This window comes from Cercospora kikuchii (genome assembly GCF_019650295.1).
Source record: "Cercospora kikuchii DNA, contig_00002, whole genome shotgun sequence".
Taxonomy (NCBI): Eukaryota; Fungi; Ascomycota; class Dothideomycetes; order Mycosphaerellales; family Mycosphaerellaceae; genus Cercospora; species Cercospora kikuchii.
Window position 1 is genome coordinate 5,441,239 of NW_025408583.1, and position 21,481 is coordinate 5,462,719.

General features: G+C 51.9%; 8 protein-coding genes across 8 annotated transcripts; 4 read left to right on the top strand and 4 right to left on the bottom strand.

Annotated features, from left to right (window-relative positions):
* Nucleotides 1-1,093: 1,093 nt before the first annotated feature.
* CKM354_000435700 (bifunctional ATP-dependent DNA helicase/ssDNA endodeoxyribonuclease DNA2) lies at nucleotides 1,094-6,403 on the top strand (the record flags this gene model as incomplete). Its single annotated transcript, XM_044799592.1, has 3 exons — nucleotides 1,094-1,138; nucleotides 1,204-2,661; nucleotides 2,720-6,403. The coding sequence occupies 3 exons, from the start codon at nucleotides 1,094-1,096 to the stop codon at nucleotides 6,401-6,403; spliced, it is 5,187 nt and encodes a 1,728-aa protein (XP_044655527.1).
* Nucleotides 6,404-7,044: 641 nt separating this feature from the next.
* On the bottom strand, nucleotides 7,045-8,463 carry CKM354_000435800 (uncharacterized protein; the record flags this gene model as incomplete). The annotated part of the gene is made up of 3 exons (XM_044799593.1): nucleotides 7,045-7,751; nucleotides 7,812-8,027; nucleotides 8,085-8,463. 3 exons carry the CDS (start codon nucleotides 8,461-8,463, stop codon nucleotides 7,045-7,047), a joined length of 1,302 nt encoding a protein of 433 aa, XP_044655528.1.
* A 577-nt stretch (nucleotides 8,464-9,040) lies between these two features.
* CKM354_000435900 (uncharacterized protein) lies at nucleotides 9,041-9,905 on the bottom strand (the record flags this gene model as incomplete). The annotated part of the gene is made up of 5 exons (XM_044799594.1): nucleotides 9,041-9,154; nucleotides 9,230-9,352; nucleotides 9,420-9,470; nucleotides 9,515-9,541; nucleotides 9,603-9,905. 5 exons carry the CDS (start codon nucleotides 9,903-9,905, stop codon nucleotides 9,041-9,043), a joined length of 618 nt encoding a protein of 205 aa, XP_044655529.1.
* A 3,897-nt stretch (nucleotides 9,906-13,802) lies between these two features.
* Nucleotides 13,803-14,934, bottom strand: CKM354_000436000 (uncharacterized protein; the record flags this gene model as incomplete). The annotated part of the gene is made up of 3 exons (XM_044799595.1): nucleotides 13,803-14,578; nucleotides 14,626-14,785; nucleotides 14,842-14,934. 3 exons carry the CDS (start codon nucleotides 14,932-14,934, stop codon nucleotides 13,803-13,805), a joined length of 1,029 nt encoding a protein of 342 aa, XP_044655530.1.
* Nucleotides 14,935-15,680: 746 nt separating this feature from the next.
* On the bottom strand, nucleotides 15,681-16,456 carry CKM354_000436100 (uncharacterized protein; the record flags this gene model as incomplete). Its single annotated transcript, XM_044799596.1, has 3 exons — nucleotides 15,681-15,779; nucleotides 15,835-16,011; nucleotides 16,202-16,456. 3 exons carry the CDS (start codon nucleotides 16,454-16,456, stop codon nucleotides 15,681-15,683), a joined length of 531 nt encoding a protein of 176 aa, XP_044655531.1.
* Nucleotides 16,457-16,769: 313 nt separating this feature from the next.
* Nucleotides 16,770-17,447, top strand: CKM354_000436200 (uncharacterized protein; the record flags this gene model as incomplete). The annotated part of the gene is made up of 1 exon (XM_044799597.1): nucleotides 16,770-17,447. The coding sequence occupies one exon, from the start codon at nucleotides 16,770-16,772 to the stop codon at nucleotides 17,445-17,447; it is 678 nt and encodes a 225-aa protein (XP_044655532.1).
* Nucleotides 17,448-18,706: 1,259 nt separating this feature from the next.
* On the top strand, nucleotides 18,707-20,297 carry CKM354_000436300 (uncharacterized protein; the record flags this gene model as incomplete). The annotated part of the gene is made up of 3 exons (XM_044799598.1): nucleotides 18,707-19,189; nucleotides 19,257-20,161; nucleotides 20,279-20,297. The coding sequence occupies 3 exons, from the start codon at nucleotides 18,707-18,709 to the stop codon at nucleotides 20,295-20,297; spliced, it is 1,407 nt and encodes a 468-aa protein (XP_044655533.1).
* Nucleotides 20,298-20,798: 501 nt separating this feature from the next.
* CKM354_000436400 (uncharacterized protein) lies at nucleotides 20,799-21,302 on the top strand (the record flags this gene model as incomplete). Its single annotated transcript, XM_044799599.1, has 1 exon — nucleotides 20,799-21,302. The coding sequence occupies one exon, from the start codon at nucleotides 20,799-20,801 to the stop codon at nucleotides 21,300-21,302; it is 504 nt and encodes a 167-aa protein (XP_044655534.1).
* Nucleotides 21,303-21,481: the final 179 nt, after the last annotated feature.

The following is a 21,481-nucleotide window of genomic DNA, read 5'->3' on the forward strand; positions in this document are numbered from 1 at the left end:
TGGTAGAAACATTGTCCTGAAAAGCATAACTTTAAACGGCTCGAGACATAGCTGAGATGCGAGAGTATCGTGTCCCTCCTGGCAAAATTGGCCTGTCTTTCACATGACCAGCGACGCCGAGCCACATGGAAAGGTGTGACCTCTGAGAAAAGCAGGTCACTTGCAAAAGTTTCCACGGGGTGCTCTCTGATTTTCACATGCAGCTCCGCAATCGAAAGAGTATAGCTTGCGACTGAGGTGCCTGATCCTATCCGAGTTAGCTGAAAATCGGAACTTGCTTCATCCATCACTTACAGTTTTCGTGAACCGCCAAATCCCATGCCCATGTGATCATCATCGTCCAGAATCACAAGTAATTTTGCGTAGCAAGAAGGAGACAGTCAGTATTTTCCATCTAGTTAGCTTCATGCGCAAGAATCGGTATAAGAACATGAGAAAGTTTGTTGGATGCGCATGAAGCAACGAAATGACTCTGAGATGCAAGCAACTCCTTGGTTGCTAGGCACAAATCAATTCATGCGTCCAAACGCTTGCCACAAACAACGAGCATCAGTGCTTCCACTCGCAAATGCATGTTCCCGACATGAAGTGTGCCTGCACGTCCGCAAAGAGAGGAACCCTGAAGGTCTGAATTTGGCTTGAGAGCTTGAAGTCAGGTTTTCGGTACTAAGAATGCGCTTCGACTGGCAAATCTTCGTTGTATGCCTTTGGGGAATAGCTCGCGTTTTGTAAGACTGGGACGTCTTGCGTCACGGGAGTCGAGACTTTGATAGGTGACGCTGGAACAGAAATGAATCCATGGTCAAATACAGTGTGAAGTGGAAATGATAGAAACAGCATTTCATTTCTGCCTTGAAGAAGGTTGGATCTGTGATTGAATAGGATGAAGATGATGGAGAAGGTGGAGAAGGATGAACCTCAGAAGTCTTGGCATCACGCCTCAGGCACTAAATCTCGTCGCGTCCTTCGACGCGTTCTCCACACTCGGCGTCAACAACACGCTCGCCATCCATATCGCCGCCCACCATCTGCATTTTGAAGCGTTCGAGCGATGCACAACGACCGTCACGACTATACATAGATAAGCCGCGCCATGGCTCATGCCACCACTGGCTTTTTTGAGAAAGATCACGGGAAGGTAGGCACACAACGACATCTCGTGCTCTCCTTCTGATCGCCGTAGACTGACGACGCATGGAACAGCGACATGGCTACTGGAACCGCGGGCAACACGACCGAACACCGCTACTCGACGCACCTGCAAATATCCCACCGAAAGCGGCGATCCCAGCGACAGTGGAGGCGAAAACGAAGCTAAAAGCATTTTCTTTTGCTGCATCGGAACCGAAGGAACAGAAAACGGAGGCTGCAAAGAGCGAGCAGGGAAGCGGCAATGGGTCGAGAAAAGGCAGCAGTATGCACAGTACGCCGAAGCTGGAACAATCGAATTCATTTCCGTGCACACCAGGCGCTCGATTGCCATTGGAGGATCTGATCGGAGACTGTGACGAGGTTAAGAAAGATGAGGAAGTGCTGCGTTCTCCGGAGGAACAGATTGGCTGGATACCAAATAGCTCTTCGGAGCTGCTTACGCCAAATCGCAGGAAACGGAAACGAGCGAAGAGCTCTTCTCCGTCTTGCCCGGGTTCCTCCTCGCAAGCACATGGTGTTTCAACACAGGCAGCACACCAGAACTCAGTCGGACGAACACCTGCCGCTGATCCGGCAGCAGACTTGTGGCAGCGGTACGCGAGTGGAAGGCCGAGTGGCGAACAGTCGAAGGCATCCGAGACCACATTCATATTTCAGGCCTCGCCGCGACCACTGGAGACACCGGTGAAAGGCGGAGGACTTCGGCGATGGGCCAGTACCGGCAATGACTGGCCTAGCAGCAAGAATAAGCGGCAGCGAACTGGTGCGGGCAAGACGAGTATCAATGTCTGGCAGGATCAGACGGCCGTTGAGTCCGGTGGCAAAAGCAGAGTGGCCACCATGGTGCAGAAGCTGCAAGAATCTCTCGCCACGCAAAAGCTGGAGCAAGCTAGGAGAGAGGCGCCTCACCCTGCGACTGTCGATCTGCCTTCGAGCTCGAGCCCGTTGCCAGACACCGGTGACTTTGCGCCCAAAGTGCAGGCCACCAGCCCGCTCCCAGCACGACGTCCAGTTCTACCAATGCCTCGTCCGCCTATGCAAACCCTGCGCCCTACACTCTCTGGAGGAATTCGGTTTGATGCCTCGAGGCAAGCAGGCGATCCGCTCAATCCCGGTGCAGCGCCCACATATTCGCTTCAGAGCAAAGCTCCTTTGCCTGCTTACAAGCGTCCATCGATCATCCGGCCGCCGAGTCAACCGAAAGTGCCTCAGATCGTTAAACCTGCGGCTCCACGAGTCGTGGACGATGATGAATTCGGCGATGACGATTTCGATCTCACCGTCGATGACATTGATGAGCTGTGCTCGCAGAAACCACCAACTCGAAGAGTGTCTCCGAGAAAGAATACCCACAAAGCGCCAGAACCTGCACTGATCAATGCACCTGGACGACCGGCTCAACAAGGGCCAACCACTATTACGATCGATGATGATGACGAATTTGGCGATGGCGGCATTGACGAAGACTCCTTTGTCCAGGCGGAATTAAGTGCTACACAGGCAATGCAGGTCAGTCACCGATTCAGAGGATGATGTGTTCGAGCGTATGTAGCTTATGTCAAAGTAGATATCACCACGAAGACGAAGTCCACGAAAAGGCCACCAGCGAAGCCCCCGAAAGTCACACTGCTCGGCAAGTAGCACATGCCAGACGGATCACCATCGTCCGACTATGCAACGTTACTTTGTGAAGCAAGTCGTGAATGGACATTACACTGATGACAACGGTCGGAATTGCGAGGAACTCGTTCTCCTCACAAACGACGAATGCAGACGCATTCCCACAGCCATCACACTTCGCGGATCATGGAGTACAACGCCCGTGGCCCCGAAGGCGATCGTTCACGTAGCACATATCAGGCGTCGTACTCTCTTGAACAAGCCCGCGAGCCCACCGGGACAGATCATCATATCCGATGATGAGCACAGTCCGCTCTTGATTGTGCACCCAGATCACATGCTTTCAGCAACGACTGTCGCCGACTCATTCGATTGCATTCGCAAAGCCGTGTTGCAAGATCGAATCAAGGCAACAAGTGAAGGAAGCAAGGCTATGGTGTACGGCAAGATCTTGCACGAAATCTTTCAGCAAGCTCTCTCCGCGAATGAGTGGTCCGAAAGGTTCTTAGCCGAATTGGTCGACCGAACGATTCAAGCACATGTCGAGGGGCTGTGGGAGCTTGGCATGCGGGATACCAATCTTGCGGCCGAGGAGGTCAAGGCGAAAATGGGCGAGATCACTGCCTGGGCGGGAATCTTTGTGCAGCCTGAGCCGAGCGCTGCGGCACAGGTCGACGACAAGCAGGGCGAAAAGGTGCTCATGAGCATCAGTAAGCTCATCGCCATTGAAGAGCATGTCTGGTCACCGCAATATGGCCTGAAAGGGAACGTGGATGCCACAGTGCAGACGACCATTGTCAGCAGACCTGGCGCTCCGGATCTCCAGAACCTGATTGTGCCCTTCGAAGTCAAGACGGGACGGACAACTCAGAGTGCCGCTCACCGCGCTCAAACGGCGCTTTACACCCTTCTCATGTCTGATCGATACGATGTGAGCGTCGAAGCTGGAATTCTCTACTACCTGGAGAGCTCCTCCACGTCCCGGATCGCACCACCGCTGAACGAGATAAAGCAAATGATACAGCAGCGGAACCGACTGGCAGCTTACATATTCCGAGCTAGACACCCACATCATGATGAGGAAGGAAGTGCTCCAGCCCCGTCACAGATGGCCCCGGAATCTGGTTTGCCATCGATGCTTCGGAACCCTTACAAGTGCGGCAGATGCTATGCACAGCAGAGCTGCTTCAGCTATCACGCTCTGGTTGAGAACGGAAATGCGGACTCCGCTGGCATGGTCGACGACAACAAGAAGAACCACAGCTTGACATGGCAAGAAGCCATGGGCCACCTCATGCTGCAAAGCAAAGACCTTGCCAGGAGTACTACGCTGAAAAAGTGGTTCTCGAAATGGGATAAGCTGTTGACTCTGGAAGAAAGCGATCAAGCACGATTCAGGAAGGAGCTATGGACAATGTCATCCACGGAGCGCGAAGCTGCTGGGCGATGCTTTGGCCATCTTCACATCATAAAAGACATCACCGCTTCTAGCACTGCCACCCAGGTTGATGGTGTCGAAGGTAGCGGAGGCAAGATCAATCGCTTCGCCTACGTCTTTGCTAGGGCGCAGTCCACGCCTGGAACTTCTTTTACGGAAGGTAGCCAGCTGACGCTAGGGGAACCGATTGTTGTATCCTCTGAGCAGGGCCAATGGGCGCTGGCGAACGGTTATGTTGTCGCTATCAGCAGATCAGAGATCACAGTAGCAGTCGATCGCAAGCTAGGCGAAGCTCGTCGACGACTGGAAGAGTTTGACGAGATGGAGAATCAGGCATTCCAAGGCACCATGACTGTGGGTGGCGAGTCCACCGCTGCACAGAGCCTGGAGCCCATTCTCTACCGCATCGACAAGGACGAGTTCAGCAACGGCTTGGCGCTCGTGCGAAACAACCTCGTTGCGCTGATGGACAACACTCCGATTGTCAACAAGCTCCGAGATCAGCTCGTCTTCAATGCTGAGCCGACTTTCACATCCACGCCAGCTCTGCATGGCCAATTCGAGCCGACTCAGCTGGGACAGATGAACGAAGACCAGCGATCTGCAGTCTCTCGAGTGCTAGCTGCGAACGACTACGCTCTGATACTTGGTATGCCTGGCACGGGAAAGACCACGACGATCGCTCATATCATACGAGCGCTGCTGGCAGAGCAGAAGTCCATTCTGCTGACATCTTTCACGCATACTGCTGTCGACAACATTTTGCTCAAGATCAAGGACATCGCACCTCCGGAATCGATACTGCGATTGGGAGTTCCGGCAAAGATCAACCCGCAAGTGCAGGAGTTCTGCCAGCTGGCTGCTACGCCTCGCAAGACGATCGATGAAGTCGATGCTGCGTATATGGGCACTCAAATTGTGGCAACCACCTGCATGGGCACGAATCATGCTCTCTTTCATCGACGGTCGTTCGACGTTTGTATTGTCGACGAAGCATCACAAATTACCTTGCCCACTATACTTGGACCTCTCCTGCACGCGAGGAAATTTGTACTGGTTGGCGATCATTACCAGCTCCCACCTCTTGTTCAGAACAAACTTGCTCTCGAGGGTGGTCTCGATGTCTCCCTCTTCCGTCAGCTCAGCGAGGCTCAGCCAAATGCTGTGGCAGCTCTTGGAAGACAGTATCGAATGTGCGAAGAGATCATGTCGCTTTCGAATGAGCTCATCTACAATGGGAAATTGCGCTGTGGCAATGAGGACGTTGCGAAGAGAACTCTACAATTGCGAAACTCTGATGGACTACAAATCTACCACGGACCACAGTCTGCTTGCATCACCACAGACAACGCTTGCTGGTTGACGCGAGCCACTGCTCCCGAAAACAAAGTCGTCTTTGCTAACACTGATCCGCTCGGCAAGACTGCGCTCGAGACGCTCTCCAGTGGTGGTAAAATCACCAATCTGCTCGAGGCGACTCTTTCCGCACAGCTTGTTCTGTCCTTCCTGGCACTTGGCGTCCCGCCTTCTGACATCGGCGTTATCACTCTCTACCGCTCTCAGTTGGCTCTTATGCGGCAACTTTACCGGCGCGCTGGTATCCCACCTACTGTAGAGATCGATTCTGCGGACCGGTATCAAGGCCGTGACAAGGAGATCGTCATATTGAGTATGGTCCGATCGAATGAGCATGGGATTGTGGGCGATTTGTTGAAGGATTGGAGAAGAGTCAATGTTGCTCTTACACGCGCGAGGAGTAAACTTGTTATTCTGGGAGGGAGGAAGACGTTGGAGAGGAATGAGTTATTGGCGAAAATGCTGGGAATCATGGATGAGAGGGGTTGGGGAATGGAGTTGCCGGATGGAGCGGACGGGTTGCACGCTTTTGATTTTTCGACGCAGGTTGCGGCGAGTTTGGTGCAGGTTGATGAGGAGAAGGGGGAGGTTGGTGGTGGGGTGGTGGGGAAGTCTCCGAGGAAGAGGGGAAGTCCAGTGAGGAGCCAGAGGAGCAGTCCTGTGAAAGATGGGAGAAGTCCCACGAAGAAGAGGACGGCGTTACAGGCCAGTCTAACTGCAGGCAATCGGCTTCCGAAGGTCATGAAGGGGAGTAAAGTTGCTGGAAAAGCGAGTAAGGCTATCAGGGACGAGGTCGTTATGGAGATTTGGGAGGATTTGACTGGGGAGGAGTTTTGATTGGCGAGTACCCTTTTGGGGTATGTTCATGCTGGCGAACAGGCCTCCAAAGAGTGAACTCGAAATGGGTAGCGAGAAGATGGAGTAGGATATACATGTCTGTCATGAGTGGATGAGTGGATGAATAAACGATCTGAGAGCAGTGAGTTCCTTGGCTGTGGGTTGTTCTACCTTTTTTTTTTTTTGCGCTTAGGCCTTGCGATGAGAGCAAGGAAAGGAAATTCCTTCTGCCACAGGCTCGATCGGGCACTGATGACTGGAACGCTGAGAGATAAGAGGCACTGCATAATATCGAATGTAGAGTCATAGTAGCATGCAAAAGTAGAGAACAAGTCTGCCTTTGTGGCGAATTCGAGTCTACATGTCGCCCTAGCTTCATACATCAAGAGCAAATAGCCGCATCCAAATCATCGACTCGGATGAAGCTCTCGTTGCGATCGGCTGTCGAGATCATGCTGTCGGATGATATACATTGTATGAAAGTCTTTTGCTCGTTTGAGATCAGATGGTCCGGACATCTGAAAGCATCGCAATAGCCAGAAAGCAAGATGAGTGGTAGGGAAGCCCGAACATGTGCTCGCCGTCCAAGAGCTGCGCGAGCCAGGACTCTGTCAGAAGCAACATCTGGATCATGTTGATGTTCACACTTCCGTCGGCACACTTCGTCTTGACTTAGTGCTCCGTGCCTTCCTGGTAGATTGCGCAACCTGAGTAGAGGTTCCGATCGAGTCTTTCCTACACACGCCAGTCGAGAAGTCGCGATCGTATTTCTTCGAGAGCCACAATGTATGAGCCATCCAGGCATAGCTCTCGGCATTTTCTGTCGTTAACGGGTCGTCCCATGCGTTTGCTGGTTTGGCCATTTCGTATTTCGAGAGCACCATACATGATCTTGCTCCTAAGCCGGGACCTACGCCTTTCATGAAATGCGTCTTCTCCGTCAAGGGCTTGCCAGGGAGTGGGATAATGAGATCTTCATCGAACATGTCTATGTTGGCGACATGAAATAATTCGTGAAAGAAGGTGAGAGCTGCGATGTCCATGGTATTGAGACCTGCTCCTTCCGAGGGCGCGGACGATGGAAGTGTCAATTGACGAGTCGTGAAACTGTCCGGACAAAGTATCACCCAGTCTGGATCAGCCCAGGGCGCAGATTCATCATCTTTGTCTCTCACCAAAGACGTAAGTGTTGTGCCGGCCTTGCCCTCAGCACAAGGCGATGGCTTTCCCGTTCTCGGATCAAGCTTCCATGGTGCATTGACTCCTGAAGCTGGTGGATAGCCATTATGAGTGACTACAATGTAACCGATTTCCGTGCCGAAGGTGTACCAAAAGTACCAGTTGGTGTCTACACCGATCGTTAGTACTGTACTGCCTCATTCTGGGAGTGAAGAGCGTGGTTTCTTACCGAATGGCCGTTCATGCTTAACCTCCCACTCCTTCAACTTCCACTTCTCACCCTTAGGGTTCTTGGGATCTTTCGGAATTGGTTTACCCTTTTTGTCCTTGACGTAGTCATCTGCGCGTTGCCACTCCAGGGACTGAGCACCGCACATGATCTTGGGCTTGCTCGAGTCCTTCGATCGTTCTTTGTTGATGATCTTGTGGAGGTCATTGAAGTTCTCTATAGATCTTGCAAATCAGCAAATAGACACGAAAGACCATGGGATCAGAGTCTTACGCTTCACATAGAGCTTTTCGTTCTCAGAGCTCAGGATAGGCTCCCTTGCTGCGTCTGCCTCAGAGTAGTCGTAGCCATCTCGATCCGAAACTACCTTGAACAGGATACCAAAATAGGCACTCAGCAGCCTTCGTGTTCGGATGTTCTTAGGCTTGTTGTACTCCTCAGCCTTCAAGCTCTTCACGGTATACTCCATCGTCTCGTGAATCTGTGTCCATATGGTTTTGAGCTTGTCGGCGACTGGAAGACAAGAGCTAGGGTACTTGGAAGGATCTCGTAGATCAACATGAAAGACTTTATTGAGTGGGGGCTCCTTGGCTAGGGCGGAAATCGGAAGAAGGGATGACACCAAGAGTGTACACCAGTATTGCGTCTTCATGGTTCGAGTTTGATAGTGTTGGAGGAGTCGATAGTGGCTTGTGTTGAAGCGGCAGCCATCTCGAGGGCGACTCGACTTTATGAAGACCCGAAGAGAGATCAAGTGCATAGCAGGCATGTGCACTGGATGGCCGAGTCACACACACGGTCGGACTGTCCTGGCCCGATGATACTGGAATCGATCACCAGCCTAGCACTCAGGTGCTGCAGTCTGCTGGTTACGGTCATGTAATACCTCCCTTAGTAGAAGCTTCGATTACCTGTGTTGAGATAGGAAGATTGAGATTCTGGTGGAGACCATGTGCTGCGGGCTAGCAGTCGGTCAGCTGCCACACCGCGCTGTGAGATTGGAAGTCAGCATCCTCTCGGAACCAATGCTTCATGGCACAAGAACAAGAAGTTCCGTTCAGAGATCGTTTACATCGTCTACATGCCGTCACGTAAGTTCAATACCAGTATACTCTCACGAAGCAGTCTCTCTCAAGGCAGTGTGCTGCAGTGGGCTCTTCCCCTCTCACATTGTAGAAAAGCTATGCCATTTTCCTGATGGCAGTCTGTGCTATTCATGTCGTAGACGATTAACCCTCGTAGGCTTTAATTGCCGCTTCAATGGCTTTAGAAACGTCCTCCGAGTAGGCTGAGAGGTCGCCAGCCCTGCTCGGGACCAGATCAATGAAGGAGAACGCGAGCGTCTGTTCCAATAGGACAAGAATTCATTAGCAGTGTCCTTCCTCGTCACACTTCTTTTCTGCGCATGATTCACTCACATCAACCACGTTCTCATGCTGTCTCAGGACTGCGGCCGTAGGCTGCCCAATTATTGGAATGGAGCTAAAGAGGCTGGCTTTGCCGGTCAGGACTCGGAGGAGATGTGCGGACACTCGAGAGAACTATGTTATCGAACAATAGAAGGTCAGAACATGAACGAGTACTTGGGACAAGACGTAGCTTTCATACCTCTTTCCATGCATCGGAGATGCTGTCTGCATCCCCGCCAGCACTAATTGTCTTTGTGCCTTGCAGATGTGATATCACGGTGGTGGCATCTGTACGATGTCGCTGAAACCTTTGATGATGACCTTCCAACGTGCTAAAGTTAGTCGCTCGTCTGTAAGACTCTGGCGTCCAGGAGTGACGTACCGGATAAGGACCTTGCCCGACTATCAGAAGTGGACCATTGTTGAAGCTTATAGTGTTTGCAGGGGCCCCCAGTTGGTGAGTCTTTGCAGTAAGGCTTTGGATGGACTTGACGATATCTCCTGGAGCGAGTTCTGAAGTGTCAAAGCCGTCATGGCTGGCAGAAAAGGTGCTTAACGGTTTCTGTTGCTGCTCAAGCCCGCAGCCTAACCAACCGCAGTCTGACATGCGCTGTAAGGGAGCAGCAGCAGTTGAAATCGAAAGAGCTGCCACGATGGCGAGCTTGAAAGAGTTAAAGAAAACCATGATTTTGGTGCTTGCAATTGTAAGCTGTAGCTTGAGGGAGCAATTGAAAGAAGTAAACTGCTGTAGCTTTATATTCGGTTGAGGAGCACATCCACCAGGCTTTTGAATCTTGCAGAGTATGTCATGATTGTGCTCACGAACCAACATCACTTGAATGGTGACGCTGGAATCGCTGTTGAAAGCTTCCATGGCTGCAACGCAGTCTGTTGCAAGCGCCATATCTGCAGTCTGCAAGCCACATATTGCAGCTCTTTCCGTTCTTGGAGTAGGGTGTCCCGCAGAGCAATGATGCGACCTCGTAAGAACTTGTTCGCAGACTCGGTGTCCAGTCGGTAAACGGTGTTAGGTGGTGTGGGGAAACCGGTGCAGGAAGCCTCTGGTTCCTGCGGGATGTACAGGTTGTGTAACGATTAGGATAACCGTGGCTTTGACTCACGAAGAACAGCCTCTGGTAAATCACGTAGGTTACCGGAGGCTGGGAATTCGCTCAACAGGGATTACGTTGCTGCAGAGGTCAGGATCGAAGCTGGAACTGCTTCAGCGCCGTGTATACTCGAAAGCTCAATGGCACACACGCCAGCCGTGAAGAACAAGGCGGATTTCTCTTCCATTCTGCCGGCTGACCCACTGCGGAAGGAGCGACTCCGTGTGCCGACACCTCCTTATGCAGTTGCACGTGCCTGGAAGAGAGCGATGTTGATGCTGTTTCTGGTGAGTTGCGTCTGAAGCAATAGCTTCTAATCATTCTCGACACTCAAGGAAATAGATCACAATTCCCCTTTAGGCAAGTAAATCAATTAGCTGCTCGAAATCAGCTTCGGGGCCTTGACCAGCATTAGAAAATGCCCTTCATGCTTGACCGAACTTGTGTGGGAGAATATTCGGGGAAGAGAGCAGCGGAAGCGGGGGTGTAATAAGGGCGGCGAGCATAAGCGGTCGTTGGTTTTGGCGTGCGTTTCCCGGCTTCCTTCATGCGAGCCAGGCGGAGTACAGAATGGTCGACCTGGTTCCGGGAGCAACTCGAGTTCTTGGATGATGCCATGCATGCATGCGCAGAAATCGTTTGCTGCAGTGGCGTCCTCCGAATCGCGGGGAAAGATTCGAGAGTCGGAGCATTGCTTGCGGTGCGAGTGCAGCTCGCGTCATCTTTGATCCGGACATTAGATAATTTCTCGGGCGTCATCAATATCATTGAGAGTTGCTGGGGCATTGACGTTATGGGCAAGGATGGCTCAGAACTTGCTCCCCAAGCATCCGATTCGAGCGATTATCAGCCTACGTGACAAATTGTCTTTAGAGCATATTGTTCCGTCGACGCAGTCGACGACACGTCTGATATTGATTGCTTCCAAAGCATAAATGTGCGCTCAACACGATATTTTTCAAGTCAGATTCGTCAGGTGAATGAATGCTTAACAATACAACTTCTCGCAGTCTGTGTTTTGTAGCGATTGAAACATGCTTGTGGCCAAGCCCATTCATGCGTGTACGCATCCACACATTTTGTATATCCTTGATGCTCGCTTTCACCCTCTCTGATATCACATGCTCCAGGTTTGTGACACGGACGGGTACAATTCAGTCGCGTGCTCTGTCTACAATTTCTCATATTCGGTAAGAGCTGCTGCGAGAGCCTTCGAAAGGTCCTCCGAGGAGCCAGCAATGTCAGTGGCTTTGCTCGGGACCAGATCAAGGAATTTGAAAGATAGAGCCTTTCATATGAACAACAGTCCCATTAGTATGTTGAACTTCCTGTTTCGCTTATGTCTTTCGGCAGCGGCCTCTACTCACATCGACGCCTTTCACAAGCCGGCGGAAGACCGCGCAGATGGGCTGTCCCATGAAGCCAGATTTGCCGTTGGAAAATAGGCTAGCTTTGGTCGTCAGAACTCGAAAAAACACAGCGGATGTTCTAGAAAACTGCGCGTGCGAAGCACACTGAGTCAGTAACTGAACGGGCCGAGGCACGAAGCCAGTATCATGCAAACATGTCGACGATGGCTTTTACCTCTTTCCATCCGCTCGAGATCTTGTCAGCATCTTCGCCAGGCGCGAGTGGTGACGCATCTTGCAGCTGGCGTGAGACATTCTCCATTTCGTCGGCCATCTCAATCAGCTCCTCGACGATTGTCTTGCATGTTCGCACGATCAGTCTCTTTCAGATTCTCGGATTTTGGTTGTTTGGAAGCGACTCACGTGGAACGGACCTAATTCCCAGGCCACCATTGGCCCATTTTCCGTGGTTATACTGTTTGCAGGCTCGCCCAATCGTCGTATACCGGCCGCAAATTCTCTCAGTGCAGTTATAACCCGTCCTGGCTCAAGATCAAAGGTTTGGACACCACCGCAAGTTGGGTTGGGTTGGGTTAGGGTGGGGGGGCTCTGTCCAGAGGCTTTTGTTGCCGCGAGGCAAGACAGCCCAACCTGCCGCAGTCCGATCGAAACCGCGATGGAGGGGCGGCGGCAGATGAAGCTGAGAGAGCCGCCACGATGGCGAGGCTGGAAAGCTTGTAGAAAAGCATGGTGTTGGTACAGCTCGCGGTGGGTCGAGTAAATTGAGGAAAGTTGTCTGGCCGCAATATGTGCAGGATGATGGTTCTTTATATGCAAATAGTACGCTTCTCTTCCATGCTTTCGACGCATGCGGAAGATGTTGTGGATATGGCTCATTGGAGATCGGTACAATCTAGAGCATGCTCGGTGCCGATGAAGTCGATTGGGCGCATTCCTACTGCAGTACGCAACCCACAGCCTGGAGCTTCCCCTGGCCCTGTAGGACATCAGTAACATACAGTAGAGATGTCAGCTCGAAGACCCTGCCTACTGATCGAATGCCATAGAGATGTGGAGGCCTGCTCTGCCACATGGTGGTATCGCCGGTGAGGAGTTTCGGCCAATCGAAGATTGCGTGTAACATATAGCGGCGTGGTGCGTGACAGGCACGAGGACAGGCATCGAAACACGACGTTCTTCACTTGGAGCCAGTGGCTGGTAGACTGCTCGACAAATAACAAGCGCTACAAGACGCCCGATCGTGCAGATGGGCCTGCGCCCCGCGAGAGGACACAGATCATCTATCTGAGATGATGAGTATGCCTCGCAATGCCTGGAAGTGCTTGCATGAACTTCGCGGGTATCGACGACGTTGTACTTCGAAGCGGAGTTTCGGAATATGACTACTCACCTTGAATGCACGTCAGAAAACGCTGTTCAATCACCTTTACGCACCTGAGCTTGCCTGTCCACCAAGTAGCTGTTCGGAAGCAGCAGACAAAGTCCCTTCAGACGCTTTACCCGTATGAGACAATGCTCACGATATTCTGCTGACCTCAGGCGAAAGAAGCGCAGCAGTAGCTGTCGTGCAATGGCAATGAGCTTGCGGATGTTGCTCTCGAGCGAGCATCGCCGGGACTGAGGTTACTGCATGCCGCCAGACGAGGCGCATCAAGGCCCGCCTTAGGCATGTGAAGGATGCCACTGCTTGGTGGATGATGTCGTTGATGCACGCGAGAGCGGGGCTGTAGAACAGCTACTCACAGGCTGAGCGTTTGATACTGCGGTTGGGGCTGTAAGCAGCAGGATGAGCATCTGTGTTGCATCATTGATTTGGAATGGAGCTGGACTGCGTACTGTTGCGGGTCGCTCCTCTTTGATCCGAAACCGAATCAAATCATGCTGGCCTTTCAGCCGAGAATTGTCAACGTTATCGTATTGCATGATGTTGCTGGGGCAACTGTGAGCAAGGCCGCGAGACTCGAAAGCTGCGCATCAAGTATCAATGAGACCATTTTCTTGTGAGCTATCAACGTCTTTCTTTGCACACTAGTGGTGAGGATTTCAATGACTGCTGAGGCAGTAATTTCTACGATCCAGAACTACTCTGCTTCCTGCAATTATCTATTTCGAGACTTGGTCGAACGTACTCTGCTCAAGACTCTTGAATCCATCCCGGCCATACTTCTTCAAAAGCTCGACTCCTCTCGAAGTATCCACAGTGACGCGGTTCTCCTGGTCGCCCGGAGTGGGCTCTGGGTAGTCCGTCTTGGACGGGTTGATCTTCTTTGCGGTGTCGATGAGCTTTTGATAACTGAAAGGCTCGCCGAAAGCAAAGATACGCTCCCCTTTCACGTCTTCGTCAAGCAGCGCGGCCACATGCAAAATGGCGGAATCTTCGACATCGGTATGCCAACCCACCACAGGAAAGCTGCGGTAAAACTGTATCGCGCGCTCATCGCCACCAAGCACACCGTAGATGTATCCTGCGGAGGACATGTTCGCTCCCTCGAGGACCGGTCCCCACACCAGTGCTGGAAGGACAGTGTTGAAGACGAACGATGGTTTTTGTTCCTTGACGTACTTCCATGCCTCTTGTTCGCTTTCTGTCTTGCTCGCGGAGTAGACAGGGAGGATTCGAGACTCATCGTATGGTGGAGGTGCCCATGCTGCCTTGACAGCTTCCTCGTTCCAGTCATCCGCGGTGATCTGGCCAGCAACACCAGGCGCGAAACCGGGCAGTGACACTACCGATGAAGTATAGACGACTCTTTTGACCGAGCTTGTGGCCGCTGCTGCTTCCAGCGCGCGTTTGACACCGGTGACAGTTGCAGGTATCACCACGTTCGGATCTGGCGACATTGATAGATCGGCAGCAAGGTGAGCGACTCCAGCAACAGCTGTGCGTACTTAGTCAAGGCTCAGATCCGGACACTCCGTCACCCACCTTGCATCGCTTCCGAGAAAGCACCTTCCGCTTGCATGTCCTCGATTACGACGCCTTCCACGACCGCGCCTGGATTTCTGGCGCGAAGGGTTTTCAAAATGCCTTCTAGCTTGGCTGCAGATCTGGCTGTGCCTCGGACATGATAGCCTCTCTTGAGGAGCTGAGGCAAGTGTCAATGTTCTGGAAGATCGTTCTTGTTGATCACGAATCGCGTACCTGATCAGCCACATGGGATGCGACATACCCGTTGATACCGGTGACCAGTATCAGCGAGCCTGCTGGAATTGCGTTGTTATCGTTGCCTGCCATTGTGGAAAAGAAGGATTTGTTGACTTGGTTGGGTCACCAGTGGAGGCTGTACGATCCTTTTGTACGACCGTGACCCAGCATGAATTGATACTTGTGCAGGCTGCATTGGTCATACGATTCTCGTATTGTGCCACATTGGTCATCCAGTTTCCATTCTTCACTCACTCATGTAGTATCGTCAGCCATAGTGCATGCTACAATCTGGACACCTGTCGTTCTGAAATCTGCGAATCGCTCCGTTAGTACATAGGCGGAACATCGGGGAGGCCTTCGAAATGACGAGCTCCGTGGCAATTGGCTACGGCGACATCGAATGAGGCCGAGTTCACTAATACCTCGGATCTTTCATGGCGTTAAGAGTAATGCTGTGTATACGGCCATGCCAGACTAGCCTTAAAGGGTATCGCCTTGACCTGCCAAGATCCAACAAGTTGGCTGAGCCGCTGTGTACCTATGCTCGGGCCCTGATACTCATATTCCATTACCGTTTGATCCAGTCCTTGTTTATGAAGTTTGTAAGCAGGCAATTGCTCATCTTGTCTCTAATCTCTACCTCAGGAAACAAGATTAGTGATCATCGACAAATCGTCTGAGAGCCGAGCGCCTCGGACGCTGGATCCTAACCGGAGCAGGAGGTAGGATGTAACCTCCTGGCGCTCTCATTACTAAGTCCATTCTCTTTCGTCTTGATGACCGGTCGTACTGTCTTTCCAGCCGCAGCACGAATCGTGGAGAGTCAGCCGTCGTCAGATCTCTTTGCCTCTTGAATGTCTTTTCCAGAACACTGATACACCGAACTCGACAGGCAGGTCTGCATCTGGCCCAGCTGAATCCGTCCTCAGCCACTGCAGAGAAAACTGCATGGGATGGCGAATATACCAAGGCATCGAAAATGCTTACTCTAGGCGAGATCGCCACAACGACGAAATCGTTCCGCTCAACAGCGTAGAAAGCCGTCAAGGTAGTCATTAATGCCTTGGAAATCTTGTAGGAATGACCGGACATAGCTCGTAAGCGCTTAATCGAAGAAATGGAGTCCGTCTTGGAAGCTGTACTGAACGACCGCCATGCACCGGACTTTCGGTCAACTGGTCAACTCCACATGGTTATAATTTAGCTTCTCCTTTCACTGTGTAAGCAAAGGCAAATACGCGGCTGTCATTACTCGAGCGGTCACGAGGTTTGCCCCGAGAACTTCTCGCGGTCAGGCGGCTGTGGCCAAGTGCATGCCTTGCGGTGAGTGTATTCCCGGCGCCGCATTGTTTACGAGGACATCGATTGGGTCTGCGTGCTTCAGAGCTTCGTTGACGTCGCGGAGTACAACTTCTTCGCTGCACGGATCTTTGCAAGCGATGTTGACAACACGTGTTGGAGATGAGCTGATGATCTCCTCGGGCAGCGAGCTGCTCCCACGGGTAATGGCAAAGATCTTCGACGCTGGCGTACCTGAAACTGCTGTGAGCTGCTTTACAAGCTCCAGCTCGGTGCCGCGAGAGGCTCCAGTGATATCACAAGTCACCATTCTGTTTCATTGTTCTTCCCTTGCGATGTGTCGTAGAGTTCTAATGCTAGATTCCACAGACGATCATTTCCTAAGGCAGGAGTCTAGCGATGACGGACATTTGCGTCAGCATTGGACGGGTGCCCAATGGCATAGGGTCCCCTTCAGTATAGCGGAGCATAAACTCGAGAAATTTGTTCATTGATTCCGTCAACTTGAATGCACTATCTAGCCAGGTAAGTCTCTCAGGTCAAACATTGTTGTCACATTCGGTCAACGTCGCCTATTCTGCTATCTTACCTCTCTGTTTCATCCGCATTTTGCTTCTCTCACGATGCCGCAAGAAAGTTCCAAAGAGGTTGAAGGTCTCTACAATGAGCTTGGCACAGGCTACGAAGATGCCTTCGGACAGAACCCTGCGCAAATCCGATTCGTACGATCGGCCGTCGGGCAACTTTCTGCTGCAAGCTTTGTTCTTGACATCGGATGCGGTACAGGGAAGCCGACTGGAAGTGAGGCAGTGGAAGCAGGCCACAAGTTCCTAGGGATCGATTCTTCGACTACCATGATCGATGCTGCGAAACAAAACGTCCCAGGCGCCTACTTCGAAGTCATCGACATGCTGGACTATGGCGGCCCATCCAATCAAGTCGATGCGATCTTCGCGATCTTCGCCACTTTCACACTTAGTCATGCGGAGACGATGAAACTGGTCCAGAACATTGGAGCCTGGCTTAAACCTGGCGGATTCCTTTTCGTGGGGAGCATGAGTGCCGAAGCGCTGGACGATGCCGAATGGACTTCTCGAGACACCGAGACAGGTGTCGTAAAGCGATGGTTCCTGGGCAACCAGGTAGAATCTCGAGTCTATACGGAGAAAGGTTGGCAGCATCTTGCTGAAGTTGGGGGATTCGAGATCGTTGCGAGCAAAGTAGAGCCTTTTACGCCACCGACAGACCAGAAGAGTGATCACGAGCCTCATTTGTACTTGACGCTCCGAAAATCTGTCTGATTCAGCGACGAATCCAGGCTGCTCGTATGCAATGTGCAGGTTTTGTTTGCAGGACACTCTCACGCGTGCGCCTTCATAGTGTTCGTCGCTGGCCTTCGGTTGAGTCTGTAGTCGGTCTAGAAACATGGGCGTTCCGTCAACAGCTCATGAGCGTCAATCAACGAACACACTTGCGTTTGCGATATTCCTTCAGGCAGCCGTAAGAAATGCCACGGAGTCGAGACCGGGCAGATATGACGAACAAGTGATATGAAGTGAACTGGAGGCATGTTCAAGACAAAAGTTTAGCTCAGCGCTCAAATGCCAGTGCACTAGGTGTTCTTGAGATCTGTGAGGATCAGCGTAGGATGGAATCAAAGATCTTTCAGCAAAGTCGGATGAAATCGGAGTCCAAGCTGTACACACGGGCCGCAAAGCGGGCGGACGGACCTGCAAAGGCTCGTGCCGATCCTGATTAATATCGATATATTGCTTCGACGACATGTCTGAATTGCGTTTCTTATCTTTCTCCTTTGTGCCTATCATCGCCTCTATGTCGGCTGATACTATGTCCCTCAATGGCGCTGCTGATGCTATGCGCCTACAAGTGACGAGAAGGCTGTCCAACCCCACCACAAGTGGCACAGGATTCCCCGGTCCAGCATGACGGCACGCGAATCCGGAGATGGATATCAGCGCAGCGCTTTGGCGTGTGGTTTCCTGCTCTCGTGCTCGTAGGCGAGATGCCGTAGTCAGCTTCGGCACGAGGCGTCAAGAGTACCGCACTTGATTCGAGGCCTCTGAGCACTGTTATGCTATGATGCTATTGAGCCCAGCGCGAGTCAGACTAGACAGCCTCTCGCAAGATGCTACCAACGTCTGGAATCCACGGCGCAACTTCTCCGCGAGCATCAAACGAGGCCTACAAGTTGCGGACACCAGACTCCTGCTTCAGGACGCTTCGTAGGAGCAGTGCTTCACTCTGTGTGGCGGGCAACCTGTGGACCTGTGGCTCTCCGCGTATCTATTCGCCTACAAGAATCGGAGTTGGTTCCTTCTCTGGGATGGATACAGTCTTCAGCCCCCGGTCCTGCATATTGGACGTGATAAGCAGTTTGATGTTCGTTCAGGCCTCCACGTCAAGCAGGAATGCGACCGCACTCAAGAGATAAGTATCCCATTGCACCACTGGGCAAGAGATGCTCTGACTTTGTTGGAGTGTCGGGAAATTCTTTCCTAACCTTGCAACTTCAATCGTCTGCGTGAGAAACGTCCCACGAATGGATGACAGCAAGGCCTTGGTGACTGTCAAGGCAAACGCGGTCGGACACGTTGACATCGAAAAGAATCACACATGTGTGGCTTCCCAGGAAGTGGAAAGCGATGCTCTGCCGAATGATGAACACCCAAGGAACCGGCCACTTCGACGAAAGTGGTTGGCGGTAGGCATTTCCTCATTGCTTACCACGATCCCACCCGTGGCTTCATCGATCGTAGCACCTGCACTGGGACAAATTCGAAACGATCTCGGCGTTTCGAGCAAAGCTATCGAATTTTTGATTCTTTCCAGCTGGCAGTTAACATTCAACTGTGGTCCATTCATCCTAGGTCCTCTGTCCGAGATATTCGGAAGAGTGGCTGTACTTCAGGGTGGTCTGCTATGGTTTTTGGTGTTCAATCTCGTTTGTGGCTTGTCTAGAGATACTGGCACCATGATCACTTGCCGTTTCCTCGCCGGCTTTGGAGGGGGATCTGGCGTAGCAGTGCGTATCCCCCAACTCTTCACCCATCATGACGCAAGGCAGAATGCTGACTCAAGTTCTCGCCCAGACGGGCTTTGGCGTTGTGACTGATCTGTTTGACGCTCACGAGCGCGGCAATGCGGTAGCACTGTACAACATTGGGCCTACTCTCAGCCCGGCGATCGGACCCGTATTCTCAGCGTTTGTTGTCGAGTATACCACCTGGCGATGGTCCTTTCACGCTATCACGATTTGGACTGGTGTTGTTTTACTTGCATCTACTTTCTTCCTACAAGAGACCCGAGAGTCGGTGCTGAAATCCTGGAAGAAGCTGGAGGAGCAGAATCCAAGTACAGATAACAGCACATCTCCCGCGCATTGCAGGATCTTCGGGAAATTCGCTCGATTTCAGTCGCAGCTGGTCGAGGCTGCCAAAAAGACGCCGATTGCACTACTCACGCCCTTCCAAATGCTGGGGCGGGAGCCTACGGTTCAAGCTTTGGCTCTGCTCAACGCCTATTTCTACGGCATCATGATGCTGGCTATCGCCATATTTCCTACGCTCTATGTCCCGGTATACGGTAAGACGATCTCTATTGCAGGACTGCACTACATTTCGTTGGCGCTAGGGTATCTGGGTGGAGGATACCTCTGCAAGTTTGGGATGGACAAGACATACAACTATCTTCGCCGTCGTCTTGGTGGACCGGGCCAAACAGGTCGACCGGAATTTCGGGTTCCACTGATGATGATTGGAAGTATCTCAGTGCCTGCTGGTCTCTTCGTCTTTGGTTGGTCAGCACAAAACGCTTGGCATTGGATTGTGCCAGATATTGGCGCTTTCATCTTCTCCGCTGGAATCATGATCAGTATCCAATCGGCTACGAACTACATGGTCGATGCTTATACCGAGTTTTCTGCAAGCGCTATCGGCGCCACTTGGTTCTTGCGTGGCATTGCGGGGTTCACGCTTCCTATTGTGTCTCCATATTTGTACCAGCATCTGAATTTTGGCTGGGGTACCACTTTGCTTGCATTTATCGCCATGGCTGTTGGTCTGCCTGCTCCTCTGTTGCTTTGAAAATACGTGGAGCTGCTACGGAGTCGCAGTAAATTTTTGAACACTTGAAGACATTGCTGCGACCGACGCTTGCTCCAGTGTCTTGACTACTGGTAAACTGACTCCTGAAGTGCAGGTGTTTGATGGGAGTGCATGGAATCTCGTGGAAATAACATGTCAGAAAACACCTAGTCATGCTCATCGTCATAGATCGAGTGTCCACGTGCTCCACATAGTACAGTCGCTCAGATATTAAATCTCCCGCGCCAAGACATCCCTCTATGTCGTTGTATTCCAGGATCCATCTTGGTTACTCCAACATGAGACAGAAAGATCTCTACGGAATGAGTTGTCAAGGTGATGTGTAGGGTTTGGAGCAGCACGGCGAGGATTAACATTGTTGTAGTGTGGCGTTGCCGAGGTGAGCCCGAACATTTGAGTTGCTTGGATAGCAGGGGAGCTCCGGATCTCTTTCGTTGGTGGATGAGGTCCAACTACTTCAAGGTCACCTCATACACTACTCAAACAGTTATACGAACCCGAGGGCGGATATCTTGACCCTGATTATCCATGGACGATTCAGCGCCGCCAACGCCCATGAGCACGGAGAACCTCGAGGTGCGAATCACATCCTGGAAAGATCCGGATGGCGCGTTGCTACGCTTACGGCAGCTGGAAGAGACACTATCCGAGTGGCCTACCGAGCCCATACCTCCGGCTTCTCTGGATCCTTTGCCTACAGTCGTTGTTCTCCTGAAAGAAGGTCGTGCTGTGGCGTGTGGTGGGCTGCAACCTCTCAGCACGAGAATCGCCGAGCTCAGGCGCTTTTACGTTGTACCGGAGTGTCGTGGAAGGCAACACGGCGTGTCAGATTTCTTGCTCCAACAGCTGGAAGAAGAAGCTTTAAAGCGAGGATATACGATCTTGACGTTGGAGCTAGGCATTGAGCTACGACGAGCCAGAGCATTTAGCGAACGGCATGGCTTCGTGCAAATCCCACTATATGGACCGTATATTGGGGCGGAAGGGATCTCCCTATGCTACGAGAAAAAGCTGTTAAATCCACCTTTCTAGCCAACGTCAGCTATACTCGCTTTGTAGCAAAAGAGCGGTATCCCAGATCGTGTCTGCGTGTGGGAAATTCTCGAGGAAGAAGCGCTGGAGTCCAATCCTCGTGAGACCGGGACCGCGTCTTCGCACACGGCACGACAACCTGGCCGAATGAGAGATCGCCATAATACTGTGTGAAATCT